We start from the raw sequence: 18,284 nt of genomic DNA, 5'->3' as shown, positions 1-18,284 counted from the left end.
TATGGTTTATACTGTGAATAAAGAATAAACAACACATTGAAACCGAAACCCCCCGGGAGAAAGAAGAGAAGGAAGCCGCCCATCACATGATTAAGCAGAATAAAGGAAACGATATCAGAGTTGAACCTAGCCGATAGCAACTGGTAGAGCCGAAAGGCATGAAGGATTGAAGGCGACAAACGCTATTAAAAAAAACGGCATATATACAGTATGCGTCATAACTCATAACTTACCCTTCCCCTGTATAATTTGAAAACGGTTCCAGGTATTATGAGTCGATTTTTATTTCTTGTTAACCTAAATAATTTAGCATAAAATCGCATTTTTTCCTAATTTTATTAATTAATATCATATAAACTACTTAACCAATACTCTTATTTGATTGCGAGGTATTATTGGATTCGTATTTTTAGCTCTATCAGAAAATGTTGTTGATCCATTTTCCTGAAAAACTAAACGTGATAAACAATTTTTTATGCTAAATTATTTGGGTTAACGAAAATAAAAATCAACGTGTTTCGGATGACTCTATACTTATGACACTTACTGTATATTAATATATCGGGTGAGACATTTAAATTGAGACAACTTTATAACTCATAAACTATCAGTTTTATCGAAAAAAGTTTCAGATAAAGCTTTTATGATATGAAGGAATATGAAGAAACGCCATCAATGTCTTTCAATTGTTAAGTAATTTTTTTTAATGGATACATTTTTTTATTTAGCACGTATTTATGGATAAGAACGTCAAATAAGTAATTCAAACAAGCACAACAACACAAATGAACTACGCTTAAAAATTACCGTTTGCTTCGATGAACATAACTGAATGATACATAAAATATGGAGCGGCTTGTTGTAACATTTTTGGCCTTAATGGGGCTATTACACTTTTCTTTTGGCTTATTCGTTAGTTTAGCAAAATTGAAGACTTCTATAATTTTTTATTTTTCAAACTGTCCTTTAGTTTTTCAAAAAAAAATAATGAAAATTTGAAAAAACTTTGGAGACGTCACCGTCGTTTCGCACGCGGTTGGTTGAAATAAAAATCAATAAAAGGTGCTTGAGCGAGATGCCACGAGAATCGTATGCGCTAGAAGAAGAGGTCTGAACGATGCACGTTTGCGTCTTGATGATTTTACGCGAAAACATCGTAAACGTCTTTTAATAGATGGGATTTTGAATTTTAATATTAATTAATGCAAAAATTAAACAATTTTAGGATCTGAAAATGTTACCCATCCTATTTTTACATAGTTTATTGATTTTTTAAAAGACGGTCGGTTTCTATTCGATTGAGGGTAACGACCCCATAGCCTCCATACATCATATATTATTTGCCTCATATTTTCTGGTGTTGTTGGCATTTCTTGGTAGAATCTGTCTTTAATATAACCCCACAGAAAAAAATTAAGAGATGTTAGCTTGAGGGACCTAGCGGGCCAATTAATAGGATCACCGGTACCCATCCATTTATTTCGATAATGCCTACTTGGCGCTTACTTTATTGGTAGTTTGTGAATCAGAGAATTTGTAAATTTTGCTCCATTCAATGTACAATCATTAAAGGAAGGGCTAATTAAAGTGTCTCCTGCAACAATGGCTGTTTCTCCATAAACAAAAATCATTTAAATTATTGATTGATTTATTTGTATTATTATTTCTACAACAAGATGTCTTTCGATGCTTAATTAATGAAACGCAACTAATGAATTTGTTGCTAAGGGAAATTTGAAACTTTTTTGACAGATATATGTACTAAAACAACTGCCACCTGTTATGGCGACCTTAATATTTCCGACCCTACTTGATATTGTCTTGTTCCCCATGTTCCCTGGTTGCACTTTGAATTTTTATTATGCGTAGTATTTATTAAATAAAAATGTTTTTCAAATAACAGTTATTTATTTTGTCATGTATGCATTTGAAAAAATTTACTCAACATTTCAAAGACATTGATGGGACTTTTAAAAGGCAATGAATACCATACCAACCAAACCATAGTATAATTATCCCCTTTTATATGTTGAAAGCTTTATTTCAAACTTTTTTCAATGAAATTGATGCTTTATGAGTTGAAAATTGTTGGTGATTAATTCAATTTTTACCTGTAATGTAGCTAATTTACTTGAATTAGGCGAAACTTTAATGGTATCTTTAGCAGAAAATACTTTTCCTTTAAAAGAATTTCCAGTTATTGTTGTTTCCACAATAATCGGTAGTGAAGCAGTTCCCAAAGATATTGAAACATGGAATTCACTATTTGGTCTCAATATTTTTGAACAGCTGATTTTATAGATTCTGTAATAAAAAATAAAAATTAATGTACCTAAAAGTAATAGTATAAAATTGCTGTTTTAAAGCTTTTAATTAATATATTATTATAGAATTTTTTTTTTACAAAATTAATTCCTTTAATTACTTACGAATTAATAGAAGTATCCCAGAATCTTACATAATAAATTGATAAAATTGTTAAACACGTTAAAACTCCTCTTTGGAGATATTTATTTCTTAAAAAAGAAAAGTTCATCATTGAAGAGATTGTTTTTTATATTTAATTTTGATAAGAAGTCAAAATAAGTGATTATTGTTAGAGTTCAATTCACGAAGTAATAATACAAAATTTGAAACCAAAAGTGAAATTAAATAACTTATAGATAATCAAGTAAGATAACAATAGGCACGTATGTAATAACATCAACAAAGAACAGTAAGTTACAGTCGTCACAATAAAGAATGATAAAGAAGACTGACCGGATTGAAAAGAACTAGGTAACAGATTGGGGGTTGCCCCTGTTTTTGCTATACTTCATTCCGTTCCTATTGTACACGACTGCCATCTGATATACGTTACTTAAACAACAGAGTAAGAAGAAGTGGGAGTGTCAAGCAGCCGTCGAAGGAACCTACACATATACAATGTGTAAATCTTTTGTTACGTCTTTTGCTCACTGGGTGACACAAGAATATTTAAAATATTTTTCTGAAATCAACACTAAAACCACTAAAACACTATTTTTGTTCATAACATGCGAAAATAATAGAGGAGAACATGAAACATTTGCAAACTATTTTCCTCACAGTTGGTTATAAATGTATCCAGATACATCTCTTAATGTATTGGTGATCTATTTAGATTGGCCAAATTGAATTATTTCAAATGAATGTAGGATCAGATTGCCTAAAATATAGGTTGAGATTCAAAGAAGTCAAAAGGTTCCACCATAAATAAAAGTTTTCGGAAAATGTATGAAAAATTTAAGTCGTGATAGCGGCCGGCACAATCGGTATACAAGAGACGGTGTGCTTACACTTTGTGACTGACTTGTCTACAATAAAGAAGCATTTACTTCCAAAGTGTATATCATAAATATCATACCTTCAAAATCAAAGATAATATTTTAAAAGAAACATAAATTAAATAAGATACTTCTACAAAGTAAATAGAAATAATACTATGTGCTCTACTAAATTTTATGTAAGTTCGAGATATGCGATAATAAAAGAGACGCGGTAGAAGTTTTTAATAATTTACTAAACTACGAAATAAACAATATTCAAATAAGTTAATCGCCCTCGTTGCGCACCACTCATAAGAATAACAGTCTTATGAGACTGATTAGGTGACCAGTATCACTGATATTGTAAGGCATATAAACTACCGTGCATATAAACCAAAACTTACTGCATATTATAAAATTTACCAATAGATTTGTGTTAAAGATAGGAGGGGATAGCAACGTATATTTATTTTTTTTTTAGATTAAATATCATAACGCCAATAATCAAACGTTAATTTGTTTTTAACTTAATCTACTACGGTTATATAAGAAAGTACTTATCCTATGATATTAGCTTTGGTTTGAGGTTTCTATCACTTTCACTACTACTTGTAGCGAATTGCGGGTTCTTTCGATCATTGACAATCAAATTAATGATTAACAATTAATATTGTATTTATTATTTTCTTTTTCTTTTGCTAAATTTAATAACTGCGTGACAAATTTCTATTTCTTGAATACGCAATTTTCACTACACCAGTCTTAATAAGTCTTATAATCTTCTAACTAAGCGATCGTTATTCAGTAGCTGGAGAGGCTCGACGGTGATGTGCAGGTTTGAGATGTGCTCCTGTATATTCTTTAATTACAATTCCTCTGGAAATTTTGTAGGAATTGGGTATGCAGCATTTTGCAAAACTGAGTTGACTGTAGTCTTGTAATCAATGTGTTTCCATCAATCTACGGGATACATACCGGTGTGTTTGTTTTTTTAAGTATTCTTAGTTTTTCCATTAGATCTAATAATCCTTCGTCTACTTTCGATATGGTATTGGGAGAGGTTGTAAATATACATAGGCGATTAATATACAAAGTAAATAATATAGATCTACCAAACTGCCTGTATTTGGTAGATAGCACCTTTACTGTACGTATTAATAGCCACAACACCTCAACAACCAGAGAAGTAAAAGCTGGAGTTTCTCAAGGAAGCTTTCTATCGGTACGACATATCCATCGACATATCTATATGGTTATTGTATCACACAATACAAATCTAAAAGCAACAACTGAGTAATCATACTATGTTATCAATAAATATAGTAAGTTAAGCTACGTGGTGTTATTGGTTCGATGCACACGTGCTTTCCGCTGGGATTGAAATCGGATTTACGGTAACACACAGCCTATTTATGCAAGTGTGCCAAAGAATATTAATTGAACTTACCATACCGTGAAAGAAGTAAAATAATGAAACAATTAAAGACAATGTTGTCTTGAATTAGTGTAGACCGCCTTAACGATCTGAAAAAACGTTTATTGATTCTTTTCTAAACAGATTTTAGCGCCACTGTTAATGGATTGTCTTTAGAATAAAGTCGCTTATTTAACGTGTCACGGACATTAAATTTTTCTGTATGTTTAGGAATAGATATATAAAACAGCCTGTTCGTTGATTTATGTCGAGCTTATGGTCCAGTATACAGAATGAGTTGTTAGTATTCCGGAAATCGATAGTTAAGTCATTTGAAATAGAAAAAAATACTTTAAACAAAAGTTGTTTGACTCACCACTTTCTATAACCTAAGATTATGTAAAAACGACATTTGTTCCTGATTTTGCCTTCAAACTGTGCCAAATAATAGTCAAAGCCAGTAGGTAGATGATAATATCCAAAGATATTAGATACCCTATACATCGTGTTCATAAAACTTTGTAAATTTGAATGTTCTTCAAATGGCTTTTCTATAACTTTTTTAAATGGAATAACCTGTATATTATGTGCTGATTGAATTGCCCATCAAGTTTCCTTTAATTAATGTTAAGTATGTCATATATCTAACTTTAGTAGTTTTCTTGATATTTACAGTTTAAAGAAAAATGTGTAATAAAATATGCCATTATTGTACTTAATATTGCATTCTGTCTATTTTGTCAGTTTATTTTACAACATTTACAAAGTTGTATGAAGATGCTGTATAGTGTATCTAATATCCTTGGATACTATCATCTACCTACTGGCTGTGACTATTATCTGACATAGTTTAAAGGAAAATCGGCAAAAATAACATTTTTACATCGTTTTTAAAAAGCAATAGAATATCTCAGGAACTATTAGCACTGTGAGTTTGCAACATATACGGTTGGATAAACAAATTTAGTTGTATTCATAATATTATAAAATATAGAGGGCCTAAATGCAACACCCTGTATAAATGAAAATAATTTTACGTTATAGAAAGTGGTGAGTTTTGATATGATCTTATTAGTATGACTTTTGTATAAAACATTTTCTTCTTTCTCAAACGATTTATAAGCTATCGACCGCCGGGATACTAATAACTCACCCTGTACATCGTTACTTGTATCGTAAGTGTTTTACCCAGCTCAAACTGTAGATATATGAGGAAACAAGATTTAGCCTGAAATTACTGGTAGCCTAAAATTTTCCTTTACCAAGTGTTGCTTCCTATGTCATCATATAGCTGACCACACTCGCGTATATAGAGTCAGTGAATTCCATCAAGAATTAATCGGCAATTTTTTAGGGCCATGAACTCAAATCTCGCTTATAAAGAAATTAAATGGAAGCTGGTCTAGCAGCAACAAAGAAACATAGAAGAATTTATTTTATTTATGCTAATTATTAGCAACAAGAAGATATAGAACTTGTTGATCTAAAACTCTGAAACTAGTGTAGTTGTAAGTTTAGGAAACTTTGGTAAAAGAAAAAGTTATCATTGTCACTGTTTTAGTAAGTAGTGACCCTCTTTAATACAACATATCCTGATCGCCAATTCATTATCCAAAGTATGGTGAGCCTAGCTGTGACTAAATTTGAAAAGCATGGGCATTTCTCGAAGTCTGGCCTACCAAATGTTTCAGTGGAGGTTCAATAAATCGTGGTTTTGGCTGGGCAAGCAAGCCCTCATGTTATTGTGAGGGGATTGGATCGAATTTGGACATTAGCAAATCAACGGTTCACAAAATTTTAAAACCCGCAAAATATCATTCCTATAAACTAAACCTCATTCACGAGCAATAAATTGTAGTTTTTGCAACGACGTTGAAGACTTTGTCTAAAGAATAATTTTTGCGACGAGGGAACATTTGAATCGCTTATGGCTGAAACAACCTAAGTCACTTTTTGGCCATTTTGGGTTACCGATGTAAACATACAGTTTAGACCTTTCCCCGTTGTTTGGTGCTGAAAGAACTTATGTGCTGATAACTGCTACCGAATTACAGCCATGTCACCATAGTTGAAACAACATAAGTCGCCGATTTAGGTTGTATCTGTTACACATGATGGCTAGGCGTGTCATGCCGTGCTCAAACTTAGCCTTCCAAAATAAGTTCGCGCTGTTTATCGTTTGTCAAAGTTAATTATTATGGACGATAATAAAGCAAGTTGTTCTCGTGACAAAGACAATATACCTATACCGATTGGTAACTTTAATTTTAGGAGATACACCCAATACGGACGTACGTATAAGTATACGTGTGTGTGTATATTCGGTGTCGTTAAGTGGGGGATAAACAAGCGTAGGGGTAATGCACAAATTGAATCGTTCATAGATTGTTGAGAGGCGAAGTTGGTCGCATCGCTTTGCAGTTAACCCTAGCAAAAAAAACTAAGATGTTGTTTACTGTAGCGGAAAAGGTACAGATTATAAAATGGTTTTATGGTGGCAATTCTGTAGCCCAAATAATTAGTTTGTTTCCTGTGGCCTATGAAAACAGATCAATTCCTAGTCGCGGAACAATTTCAAATATTATTAAAAACTTTGAGCGACATGGATGTGTGTCTCCACAGAAACACAAATTACGAAGGTATGTGCTGATGTTGAACGCAATAAAAATCAGTCAAGCAGACAAGTTGCGGAGACGTTTGCTATCAGCCATGTTGCCGTCCTAAAAACATTAAAGAAACACGGGTACAGGTCGTACAACGTACAAAAAAGTCAGGAACTCTGCGAGAACGATAATATTACAAGGGCGGAATTTTGCTTTACTATGATGGAAATGGCCAAAGGAAATGTTGATTTTATAAAAAACATTTTATTTACCGATGAATCTACATTTCCTTTGCATGGTCGGCATAATCCCAGCGTTGCTCGATATTGGAGTCGTGACAATGAACACAAAGTTTATGCGGCTTGTACACAATATCCCCAAAAATTAAATGTTTGGGCTGGCTTAGTAGGTGACCATATTATCGGTCCTTTTTTCATAGAAGGAAATTTAAATGGTCATAAGTATTTAAACATTTTGCAAAATGACGTAATCCCATCGCTTCAACAATTAGACAATGTTCAATTTGGAAGTATCTGGTTCCAACAAGATGGTTGCCCGGCTCACAACAGCCGGCAAGTTAAAGAGTATCTTAACGCACAATTTCCAAATCGTGTAATATCTATTTGCGGAACGTTAACTTGGCCGCCTAGATCACCAGATTTAGCCCCCAATGATTTTTTCTATGGGGATATTTAAAATCGAAAATTTATGGTTTTGATGAAGAAAGGACAACCAATCTGGATGACTTACAAACAAAAATTCGCAATTGTATACAGGATATTAGTCCCGATATACTAGCGAATGTAAGGCGAACTTTTTACGATAGATTGGGCTATTGTTTAGCACAGAATGGTGGTTTATTTGAACACCTAATATAAAAAATATTTTATTTTTATAGTTTTTGTTTTATTTGTTGTTTTACAAAGTTTATTTCAGTTACTTACGAATTGTTTTTATTTTTAGAATTAAGAAGGTGTTAGAAATTGTAGTAATTACAAAGAAATTTTATAAGGAATGCTCGTGTCTCCGGAATAGAATAATTAATTACAAGAAGTAAGTTGTGAAGGCAAAGTGTATTGGAGCTAGATGCTAGTGAGTATTATTTGAGAGATATTTGGATTATTATTTTAGTGTTAACACATTCGCTACATTCTTATTATTTTTAGTTGTCCAATGAAATGCATTGACGTTATAAGTGATGCACAGAAGAAGTTAATTTTTACAAAATTTTATAGTATGATATCAATAACTGAGCCAGACATTTATCTGCAAGGGCTGCTGCAAGCTATAACTGTAGCTAAAAGATGAAAACGTAAGGAAAATGGGATGAATAGAAAGAGATCGTTTCTACATTTTGTTAATATCGAAGAAAAAAAAAAAAGAAAGGTTTGTCAAGGAGCATTTGCAAGTATTCATTGTATTAGCTTGGAACGAATTAAAAGAATTAAACGTTTACTTGTGAATTATGAAATTCCTCGTGATAAACGGGGTACAAATATGAAATGAAATGCCTTGAAGTGAAAGAGAGCTTGTTAGAACTCATATCTTGTCATTTTCAGTTAATAAAGAATCTCATTATTCTGGAAAGGAGTTCAAGTATCTAGATGCACGGCTTAATGTAAAAACTTCCAGGCACAAAAATTAAATAAAGTTACTACATTAAGTTCTTTCGTGACAATTTTAATTTGCATTTCGGTCATCCCCAAGTAGACCCATGCAACGAGTGTGAAGAATTAGCCTTTAAAATTAAGAGTCCATCTCTAGGAGATAATGCAAAAAGAGCCACTGTTGCTGAAAAGCTTATTCATGAAAGACGAGTGAGCAAGTTCCACAATGCTTTAAAAACGAGTGCACAAGAAAGTAAAGAACGACGAGATCTTGCAGCTATTGCATTTGATTACATGCAGAATCTACAACTGCCACAGATCCCTGTATGTTTCTTTTGATATAAAGGAACTCTGATTGTTGTCTGAAAATGTCCAGGGCAAAACAAGAATCACTGCATAATAAGAGCATGCATGGCCTTAACTGAAAGTGGAAGATTTCAAAAGGTGCAGTGGTATTACCCCTTGCGAGACATTCTTTTTTGTCCTGTGACAGAGATTTTGGGTTTATTAAGAGAAGGTTACGGAAAGTTGACCGAGTTTATGATGTCCATACATTTACAGAACTTATTATAACTTTTAGTGCCAATAATGCCTTTACTGTATGGGAAGTTGCAATTGAAGATATAGATTATAAAAACTGCTGGCCAAAATACTACAAGGCTACATGTGTTTCAGATGAAATTGAAAAGCATTCTAGAGATGAAAGAATTCCATTTTTAGTGTTAAAATTTCACCACTTTGTTCATGAAGCAACAAATCCTGGCGTTGTTATGGTCAGTGATTATATTAATGAATTCATTTGGAACACCTTTAAGCTGACTCATCCTAAAAAATAATAGATATAATTGCTAAAACAAAAAACTTACAATAATAATTTACCAATCTTAGAAACGAAACTAAAAAATATCAAAACATTGCTTGCATTATAAACAATTTTAGGAAGAAATTTTTGAAAATACCAAGATCAAGGAGCCCAAACAGACCACAACTAAGCAATTGTGTCTTATGTTAATGTAAACTTTTGTTCCTTCGTGTGATTTAAAATTTTGAATTCATAAATATATTTGAAAAACAATTTAAGTCAATTTTTTTTTTGACCAAGAATTTTGAGTTGTATATTACCTAAAGTACAAACCTAGGTTTGTAAAGTATTAAAATTTTCTAAAAAGTACTAGTTTTCATATGAAATGTTTTTTTCGTTTCATGAAAAGTTATAAAAAGTGACTTTAGTTGTTTCAGTAATAAGCGATTCATTTATATTGAGTGGACAAATAAATAGATAAAATCGTCGGTATTGGGCTACCCAAAATCCAAATTAGCCAAGAAAGGCGCACACCCAATATTCGCAAAAAATTTGAGGAAACCTTAATTGGACACAGATGTTTAGATTTTTTCAAAACGATATCATTCCTTCCATAACGGCCTTTTCCTGATAATATTGACATAACTCAATTCCGACGGCAGTTATTCTAATAACTTCAATTACACTTCAAGAAGCTTTACTAAATCAGGAATTGTTTAAAATAATTGGTTACCATACTTACTGATGGCTACTCAAATGGCTTACTCATGGAAGTTTTATCATTTAAACAACTTTGAAGTAAACTTTAAAATAATTTTTCTTGGAAATTTTCTTATGTAACCAATATTAATGTTGACTGTACTAGATTCAGAAAAAAATCCTCTTTCATATTCCGTAATAAAAATGGGGGATTGCCATTTGAAAAAAAAAGTGTCTTAAAGCATCATCTAATGTTATTTTTAAATTATCCATATGAACTTATTACGTTCATTCTTCCTTCTTTCTACGAAATAGTTTTCATCATGTAATTGATTCCTAATTGATTACGTAATTTTATCAATCATGTATTTTTTTAACAATATCTGCATTGCTTTTCAAAACTACTTAGTTTATATTCCATTATACTTTCTCTTTTTTTTGTACAACTTTCACCATATAAGTAACTGTTCAAATACGTAAATCTTAAAAGTATGGTATAACTGCATGTAGGTTGATAAACCAGATGACATTCATGTCTAAATAAGTCCTGTAGACTCAACTCACCTTTTAAAAATAATCAATGACATCATTATTCTAAAGAAACATTGTTACAAACATTCAAAGAGTAAATAAATCGGTGTTTACTTTATGACCATAATTTAATTTTATTAAAAATTATTTTTTATAAAACTAAACTAAAATTACCCTTGAGATTTCACAGTTGAACAAACACAAAGCACCAACAATAAAACGGTAATTGCACTAGTAGTTAACGAACATTTCTGAAAATTCTTAAGCTTCCACATGGTTCCTTTTAATTTTTTGCTTTAAATTAAAAAAATCCATTTAATATTTATAGTTTTGCGGCATTTTATCAAAGATTTTCAATTAAAAAACAACAGTCTGCGTCTATATTTTCCGTCACGGTCTTATTTGGTCGTGGTATTTCTCGCATCGCGATCTGTTTGGTACTGGATGGGAGTTGAGGTCGACCACATAGAACAACCAACTACAACGTTCTCTTTCCTCCTACTTTCGTTTTACACCTAGCCAGCCTTTCTTACCTACAGAATATTTAATTTTAGCATGAAAATAAATAAAAACTTTTAATATTCTTTAATAAAATAACGCACAATTTGTATGTCAAAAATTTTCTATTATAGTTCGATAAGTTATTACATAATTTTTGGTTTAAATCTGTGGATAAATGTTATTTTACGTTTTTGTTGCAATTTAGATATTTTATTATCGTGCATGCGAACCGTGCACGGTTTTAAACTTCCTAGTTAATAAACGTCGGCATTTTTGAGATCTCTAAAAAACAAAAAAAAATTAATCGAGCAAAAGAAAGATTTAGTAATCTTACCTCATGTTTGAGTGCTTGTTTTGATTCATAATTCCTTTTCGCTAAAGCAACTCGAACCCAGAGGGGTTTATCCGGAATCGTAATATGCAAAATGTACCTAAGAGCCAGCAAAAAGTGTTCTAAAAGTACAAAGATCAAAACCCATTCCACTTGACCAAAATTTGATCCTTTCCTTCGCATTTGCGGACTTAAAAACAACAATCCACAATTGGTTAGTATCGAAATCGCACCTAAAATACTAAACCAACGTTGCCAAGCACCGATATCTTTAACTCTTCTAGCCATCGGTCTTTGATAGACCATGCAAAGTTTAAAAGCATCCGCTCGAATTTCCAAAACGTTATTGAAAATTGCCCAAAATCCCGCGATCGGATAAACCGACGAAAACAAAATCACATATCCAAATTGGATAAACATTTCGAGGTAATCGTCGTAAGTTCCTTCGTATTCTTCCATGTCTCCTTCGCGGATTGCAATATTCACCCTTGGATCATCGATTTCCAATTGAGGTATATTTTTTAAAGGTTCTTCTTTAAAATCATTTGTTGACATGTAGCGGTTATCGACATTTTTTGAATGTAGTTTGCTGAGAAACGAGAAAAGTTTTCTCAGTTGAGTTACTTTTGTAACATAAAATTTCCAAATAAATGGAAGGACGGCTTCTTGAAGATTATTAATCGCTTGTAAAATAATTAACATTGTCGCCAATTGAGTTCTTAACATATCCATATCTTGGATGATAAAAGCGATGTAAAAAAGCGACATAAAATTGTTGACGAATTCGAAAAGTACTAATTTGGTTACTCGATGTCGATCGTATTGAGATTGAGTTCGATGATTCTCTGGAATAATTTGATTAAATTATTTTTTTAATTGATTTAATTTTTTAATTACCCCATTCAGTAAGAAAAGTTGCTAATTTCCTATAATATACATTCATAACGTACACGACTCCGGTGTAAACGATGCTTGGTATATGAATGGTATGAGCAGCCCATCTTGAATCGATGTTCTTTAAGCCGTCTTCAATCCAAAAAGATACCAACATTATCACAAAGGAACCGAGGGTGCATAAAAATGATATTGGAAGTGAAACGCAATACATCTAAAAATAAATTAATATTTAATAAACAACAATAAATTAAATTGTTACGAAAAAAATACCTTTACGTTAGTTTTCCATCTGGGGTATTGAGGTTGCAACTTTCCCGTCACCTCATCCGAAGACATGGGACCACGAAAATTTACTCTGGGTAAATCCAAACTGGTCATACCGATTGTGCCCCATTGGAAAGCTAACTCGTTACTTTTCCTTTTCCATACTTCCAAAAATACGGTTACCCAAACTACATTAAATATGCAGAAAAAGGGAACTGTTTCGATCGAGAGAAGCAGCTGAAGAAATCCCAAAATAACAGGAACAATAAGCGCCATGGTGTAATATCCCAGGAAGGTAAAGTATAACGCGATCGATTCGCCAAAATATAATCGAATTTCCTCTAAAAAAATAAATATGTTACTTAAAAAATTGTTGATTGCAATAAATTTAAAAAGTTGAAAGTTATCAAATATTGTGATTGGAGTGAAGTTAGCGACGACTTTTCAGCGACGGATTTAGACAATGGATTGAAGCGGATTGAACATAGAAAATATGATCATGTTGTGTTAAATGAATGTTACGAAGGTCACTACCTGCTGTTTATCCCAGAATTCCAGAATAAATTTTGAAACTGCTAATAAAATAGGGTAAAAACGTCTCGGCTTTAAAAAGAAATAAAACCATCCTCTTAGCCGTGAGTTGCAGGGTTGAAATTTGGTGTGAATATAGCTTCGACATCCCTAAGTTGATTTTCGTTAAAATTAGTGTACTACACATGAAGGGGTGTCAACACCTAATAAAAATAGGTGAAATTCGCTGTTAGGTGAAAAAAAAAAAATTCACCCCTTAGCCGTGAGTTGCTGAGTTGAAATTTGGTGTGGATATGGCTTCGATATCCCTAAGTTGATTTTCGTTAGAATTAGAGTGCTACAAATGGAGTGGTGTCAACTCCTAATAAAAATAGTTGAAATTCGCTATGTTAGGTAAAAAAAAAATAAAATCCACCCCTTAGTCGTGAGTTGCTGAGTTGAAATTTGGTGTGAATATAGCTTCGACATCCCTAAGTTGATTTTCGTTAAAATTAGAGTGCTACACATGAAGGGGTGAAAACCCCTACTAAAAATATGTGAAATTCGATATGTTAGGTAAAAAAAAAAATTAAATTCACCCTTAGCCGTGAGTTGCTGAGTTGAAATTTGGTGTGAATATAGCTTCGCCATCCCTAAGTTGATTTTCGTTAAAATTAGAGTGCTACACATGAAGGGGTGCCAACCCCTAATAAAAATAGTTGAAATTCGCTATGTTAGGTAAAAAAATAATAAAAATCCACTCCTTAGCCGTGAGTTGCTGAGTAGAAATTTGGTGTGAATATAGCTTCGACATCCCTAAGTTGATTTTCGTTAAAATTAGAGTGCTACACATGAAGGGGTGCCAACCCCTAATAAAAATAGTTGAAATTCGCTATGTTAGGTAAAAAAATAATAAAAATCCACTCCTTAGCCGTGAGTTGCTGTGTAGAAATTTGGTGTGAATATAGCTTCGACATCCCTAAGTTGATTTTCGTTAAAATTAGAGTGCTACACATGAAGGGGTGCCAACCCCTAATAAAAATAGTTGAAATTCGCTGTTAGGTAAAAAAATAATAAAAATCCACTCCTTAGCCGTGAGTTGCTGTGTAGAAATTTGGTGTGAATATAGCTTCGTCATCCCTAAGTTGATTTTCGTTAAAATTAGAATGCTACACATGAAGGGGTGTCAACATCTAATAAAAATAGGTGAAATTCGCTATGTTAGGTGAAAAAAAAAAAAAAAATCCACCCCTTAGCCGTGAGTGGCTGAGTTGAAATTTGGTGTGGATATGGCTTCGACATCTCTAAGTTAATTTTCGTTACAATTAGAATGCTACACATGAAGGGGTGTCAACCTAAATAAAAATAGGTGAAATTCGCTATGTTATATGGAAAAAAATATAATATATATTATGTATAAAACACATGTATGAAAATTTTTTTATATGAAAGTAAGTATCTATGATAACAGTCAAAAATTTAATATAATACAAAGAAACAAATATGAAAATAAATTAAAAAATTCAGTTCGAACACAATAAATAATTGTGTTAGTACTGTTATCACTGAAATATGAAAGGTAAAAAAAATAAAGACTAAGAAATTATACCTTTACCTAAAAGTTGGTAGATTATACAGAATTTTGATTGTGTTTGTTGATAAATTTTACACAAAGATAACAAGTTTGGTCGCTTTTGTAAAAATCTTCGACGCTCTAGGCACATTTGATGTGATACATTCTATTACAACTATAACAGGTGGAGCTACTGTATTCGTTGTTTTGCCCACAAACAAGAAAACAATATTTGTTCATGTCCACAGAATATTGTAAAATTGTTTCCTGAAGTACATCTATAATTTTTAAAATCTATTTTTTCAATACATGACTTTTCTTTGACAAACTGATTAAAGTAATAGATTATGAATGCCCCTCAGTCATAACCATTGCTTTGGTGATAATGATCTGGTATTGTCATTCTTCATTCATCTTCACAGTATGTTATAAGAATTTGCAGAGTCGTATAGTGCGTAATACATATTATATAGTAGTGAATTTACATGTATTTTTTTTTATTTCAGGATAGTAAATAAGCTAAGTTCATTTTCTTGCACATCGCTTTTGTGTTTTTCAAGTGATAGCCTATAATCTAAGAGCAGGCCAAGAAACTGTGTGTGGTGCGCCAATTCAAATTCTTCCGCAAATTTAGCTGGCAATGTTCGACGCATATAAATATTGTGACAAACCGTTTTATCAATATTTATCATAATCCCATTATGCTCACAGGAAATAGACAATTTATCCATAATATAATCAATCTTTAATTTTAATTGAAAAGCCAATCCAATACACGATTGGAGCTAGTATGCCCATACACTATAAATTATTACACAAAAAATTGGGTTGAGAGAAGCAAACGTCGAATGACGTTTTTAAGGTCAAAAACTATTCAATCACGCAATTACCATGATCAATGTTGTCGTAAATATACTGGAAAACTTTATTCAGATTGTCTCAGTAGACAACTTACGTCTAAAACCATGCTGACAACTACTGATAACTGCCAAATTGTCAAGAAAATTGAGAATCCTGTTATTAATATGTTTTTTTGAAATACCTTAGAGAACATACTGCAAATAGCTATAGGTTTGTAGCTCTTAATGTAGGCCGTGTACCTTTCTTGAAAACTAATGTACATACTCTAATGTACATTTATAAGCGCCCATAAACATTTAGTTCTATTGAAAACACTACAAATCTGATTAGCAATAAAAAATCGTTTTGGATTATTCAAATTTTCAATGAGTACCAAGATCTATACTAAGATTTCATTTTGTTATATTTTTCACGTTGATAAGTAAAGCCACTCCTTATCAATCAATGTATGTTTTTTAGATTATCCCCTGCCTCACCCACTTCAGGAATGACGCGGCTACCACTTCCAATGCTCACAGTACTTTGCTATAACCTCGGATAGCATAAATCAAAACAATAAGTAAAAATACTATGAAAGCATTCAAAAATACTATCAATATTTATATCTGATAACACAGAATAAGTGAAAGCTGGTCGGTACTAACGCATAAGTGAACGTGTCAGTTCATGTAAATATGAATTACTCAGTTTCCTAACAGTTAAGCCCATGCGCAATTCAAGATTTGCTTGAGGAACAAAATCATCAGTATAAAACTCGTTGGTACACGTTTCGACAACCACTATGCGGGTCGATTCCGCTTTTCTTCCACTAAGTTGAAAAGACTCAAATACATCTCGCAACATTTTTGATACTTGACAGTTTTCATTAATATTTATATAAAAATTACCGCACAAGACAATATTTTGAGAATTAAGGTAATACCATGTAAATGATAATCTATCTATGTATAAAGCACTCGACAAAATAGAAACCGATAAACAAAAATGCATACAATTTTTAACTGTTTAAATTTAAAATAACACAGCAAGCCTCGAAATCCATATCTAACACAAAATTACTAACATCAATACTTGATATCAACAATAAAATTCATCTTTTGCAAGGATTAGTATATCTCTTGTTGGTCTAAAATACACAGATGCTACTTTGTACCCAGGCAAATTCAAGAGTACGTGGGGCATTTATATTATTCTAATGCTCAAGAATTGATCGCGAATAAATCAAATTTGACTAAATATGTTGGAACAGATAAGAAATACTTGATTGCTAAGACCAAAAATGCATGTAATATAGGAGAAGTACTAATAAAACCATATTTCAAACAAGTTTGTCGAGAAATGTTTGGATGAGAATATGCTGTGCAAATTAATAATATTCCTATGTCTGCTGAAACAGTAAGCAGACGAATACTTAGCATTTCAAATAACCTAGAATTACAACTAATTGATAAGAATTGGAAGATTCACCATATTATGCCTTTCAGTTATTGATAACATACGTGAGATGTATTGATTTTGAGTTGGAGGACATGAAAGAAGAATTATTATGCACCTTAAAACTACAATCCTACACTACATCTTACGGAGTTTTTGATGCCAAAAATTCATACATTGAGTCTAAAGTCATTCCTTTGACGGATGGAGTAGTGGCTATGGTAGGAGAAAACACAGGTGTTACACACATTGGGCAATTGCAACCCACTGCATTCATCACCGGGAACAGTTGGTATCCAAAAATATAAACAAAAAATTAGACACTCTTTTAGATCACTGTGTGAAAATTGTAAACCATATTCGTAATAGCGCAGTTCAGACTGGAGTTTTCGCTTTATTGTGAGAAGAGATAAGTTTATAGATAAGGCTTTCGAGGGGGAAGGTACTGAAAACATTTTTTGATTTTTTTACCAAAATTTACTACTAGCAGAACACTTGAAAACAACATATGGCTTGCAAAGGTTGCTTACCTTACTGATATTTTTTCATCATTCAATGGAATGTTTACTACCATTTGCAATGACATATTTAGCGAAAAGTAACTTTTCAGTTCTCGTTGCAATTAGGAATAGAAAGCCTTGATGCCACAATGAGAATAGCATTAAATCAATCGATTGAACCTAGGACGCATACTGATCTTAGAGGAAATGCTTATCTCAAAATTAATATTGTTATTGTTTGTACTGTTTAACTGAAATGCATAAATATTATATTTAATAATAGATTTAGGTTTCATTTTCAATAATAGTAATTATGTCCTCTTTTAACTTCTTATGGGTCACATTAAGATTTTATTGATATTTTTGGGCCGCCACTTAAAAAAGTTTGCGGAACGCCGCCCTAGTGTTTTACATAAAGAAGGTGCTCTTTGTTAAAAGTTGTATGAGTAACTGTTCTTGAGATAAAAAAG

General features: G+C 32.2%; 2 protein-coding genes across 4 annotated transcripts in view; both read right to left on the bottom strand.

Moving 5' to 3' along the window:
* The window catches only part of LOC111413958 (thioester-containing protein 1 allele R1-like), a 31,634-nt gene extending 20,241 nt beyond the window's left edge, over positions 1 to 11,393 (bottom strand). Inside the window, exons 1-2 of the mRNA XM_023045104.2 lie at positions 11,118 to 11,393; positions 2,112 to 2,304 (exon numbers count right to left, since the gene is read on the bottom strand). Coding sequence (XP_022900872.2) covers positions 2,112 to 2,304; positions 11,118 to 11,218 — 294 coding nt within the window. The 5' untranslated portion in view covers positions 11,219 to 11,393. The remainder of the gene's footprint in view (positions 1 to 2,111; positions 2,305 to 11,117) is intronic.
* A 154-nt stretch (positions 11,394 to 11,547) lies between these two features.
* The window catches only part of LOC111413959 (Abnormal X segregation), a 33,500-nt gene continuing 26,763 nt past the window's right edge, over positions 11,548 to 18,284 (bottom strand). For all 3 annotated transcript variants that reach the window (XM_071196945.1, XM_071196946.1, XM_071196947.1), the window contains 4 exons: positions 12,943 to 13,277; positions 12,673 to 12,883; positions 11,779 to 12,620; positions 11,548 to 11,726 (listed from right to left, as the gene is read on the bottom strand). In XM_071196945.1, coding sequence (XP_071053046.1) covers positions 11,658 to 11,726; positions 11,779 to 12,620; positions 12,673 to 12,883; positions 12,943 to 13,277 — 1,457 coding nt within the window. In that variant the 3' untranslated portion in view covers positions 11,548 to 11,657. The remainder of the gene's footprint in view (positions 11,727 to 11,778; positions 12,621 to 12,672; positions 12,884 to 12,942; positions 13,278 to 18,284) is intronic.

Source organism: Onthophagus taurus, chromosome 6, assembly GCF_036711975.1.
Source record: "Onthophagus taurus isolate NC chromosome 6, IU_Otau_3.0, whole genome shotgun sequence".
Lineage (NCBI taxonomy): Eukaryota > Metazoa > Arthropoda > Insecta > Coleoptera > Scarabaeidae > Onthophagus > Onthophagus taurus.
Note: the sequence above shows the minus strand (reverse complement) of the source record. Positions and strands in the feature narration are given on the sequence as shown.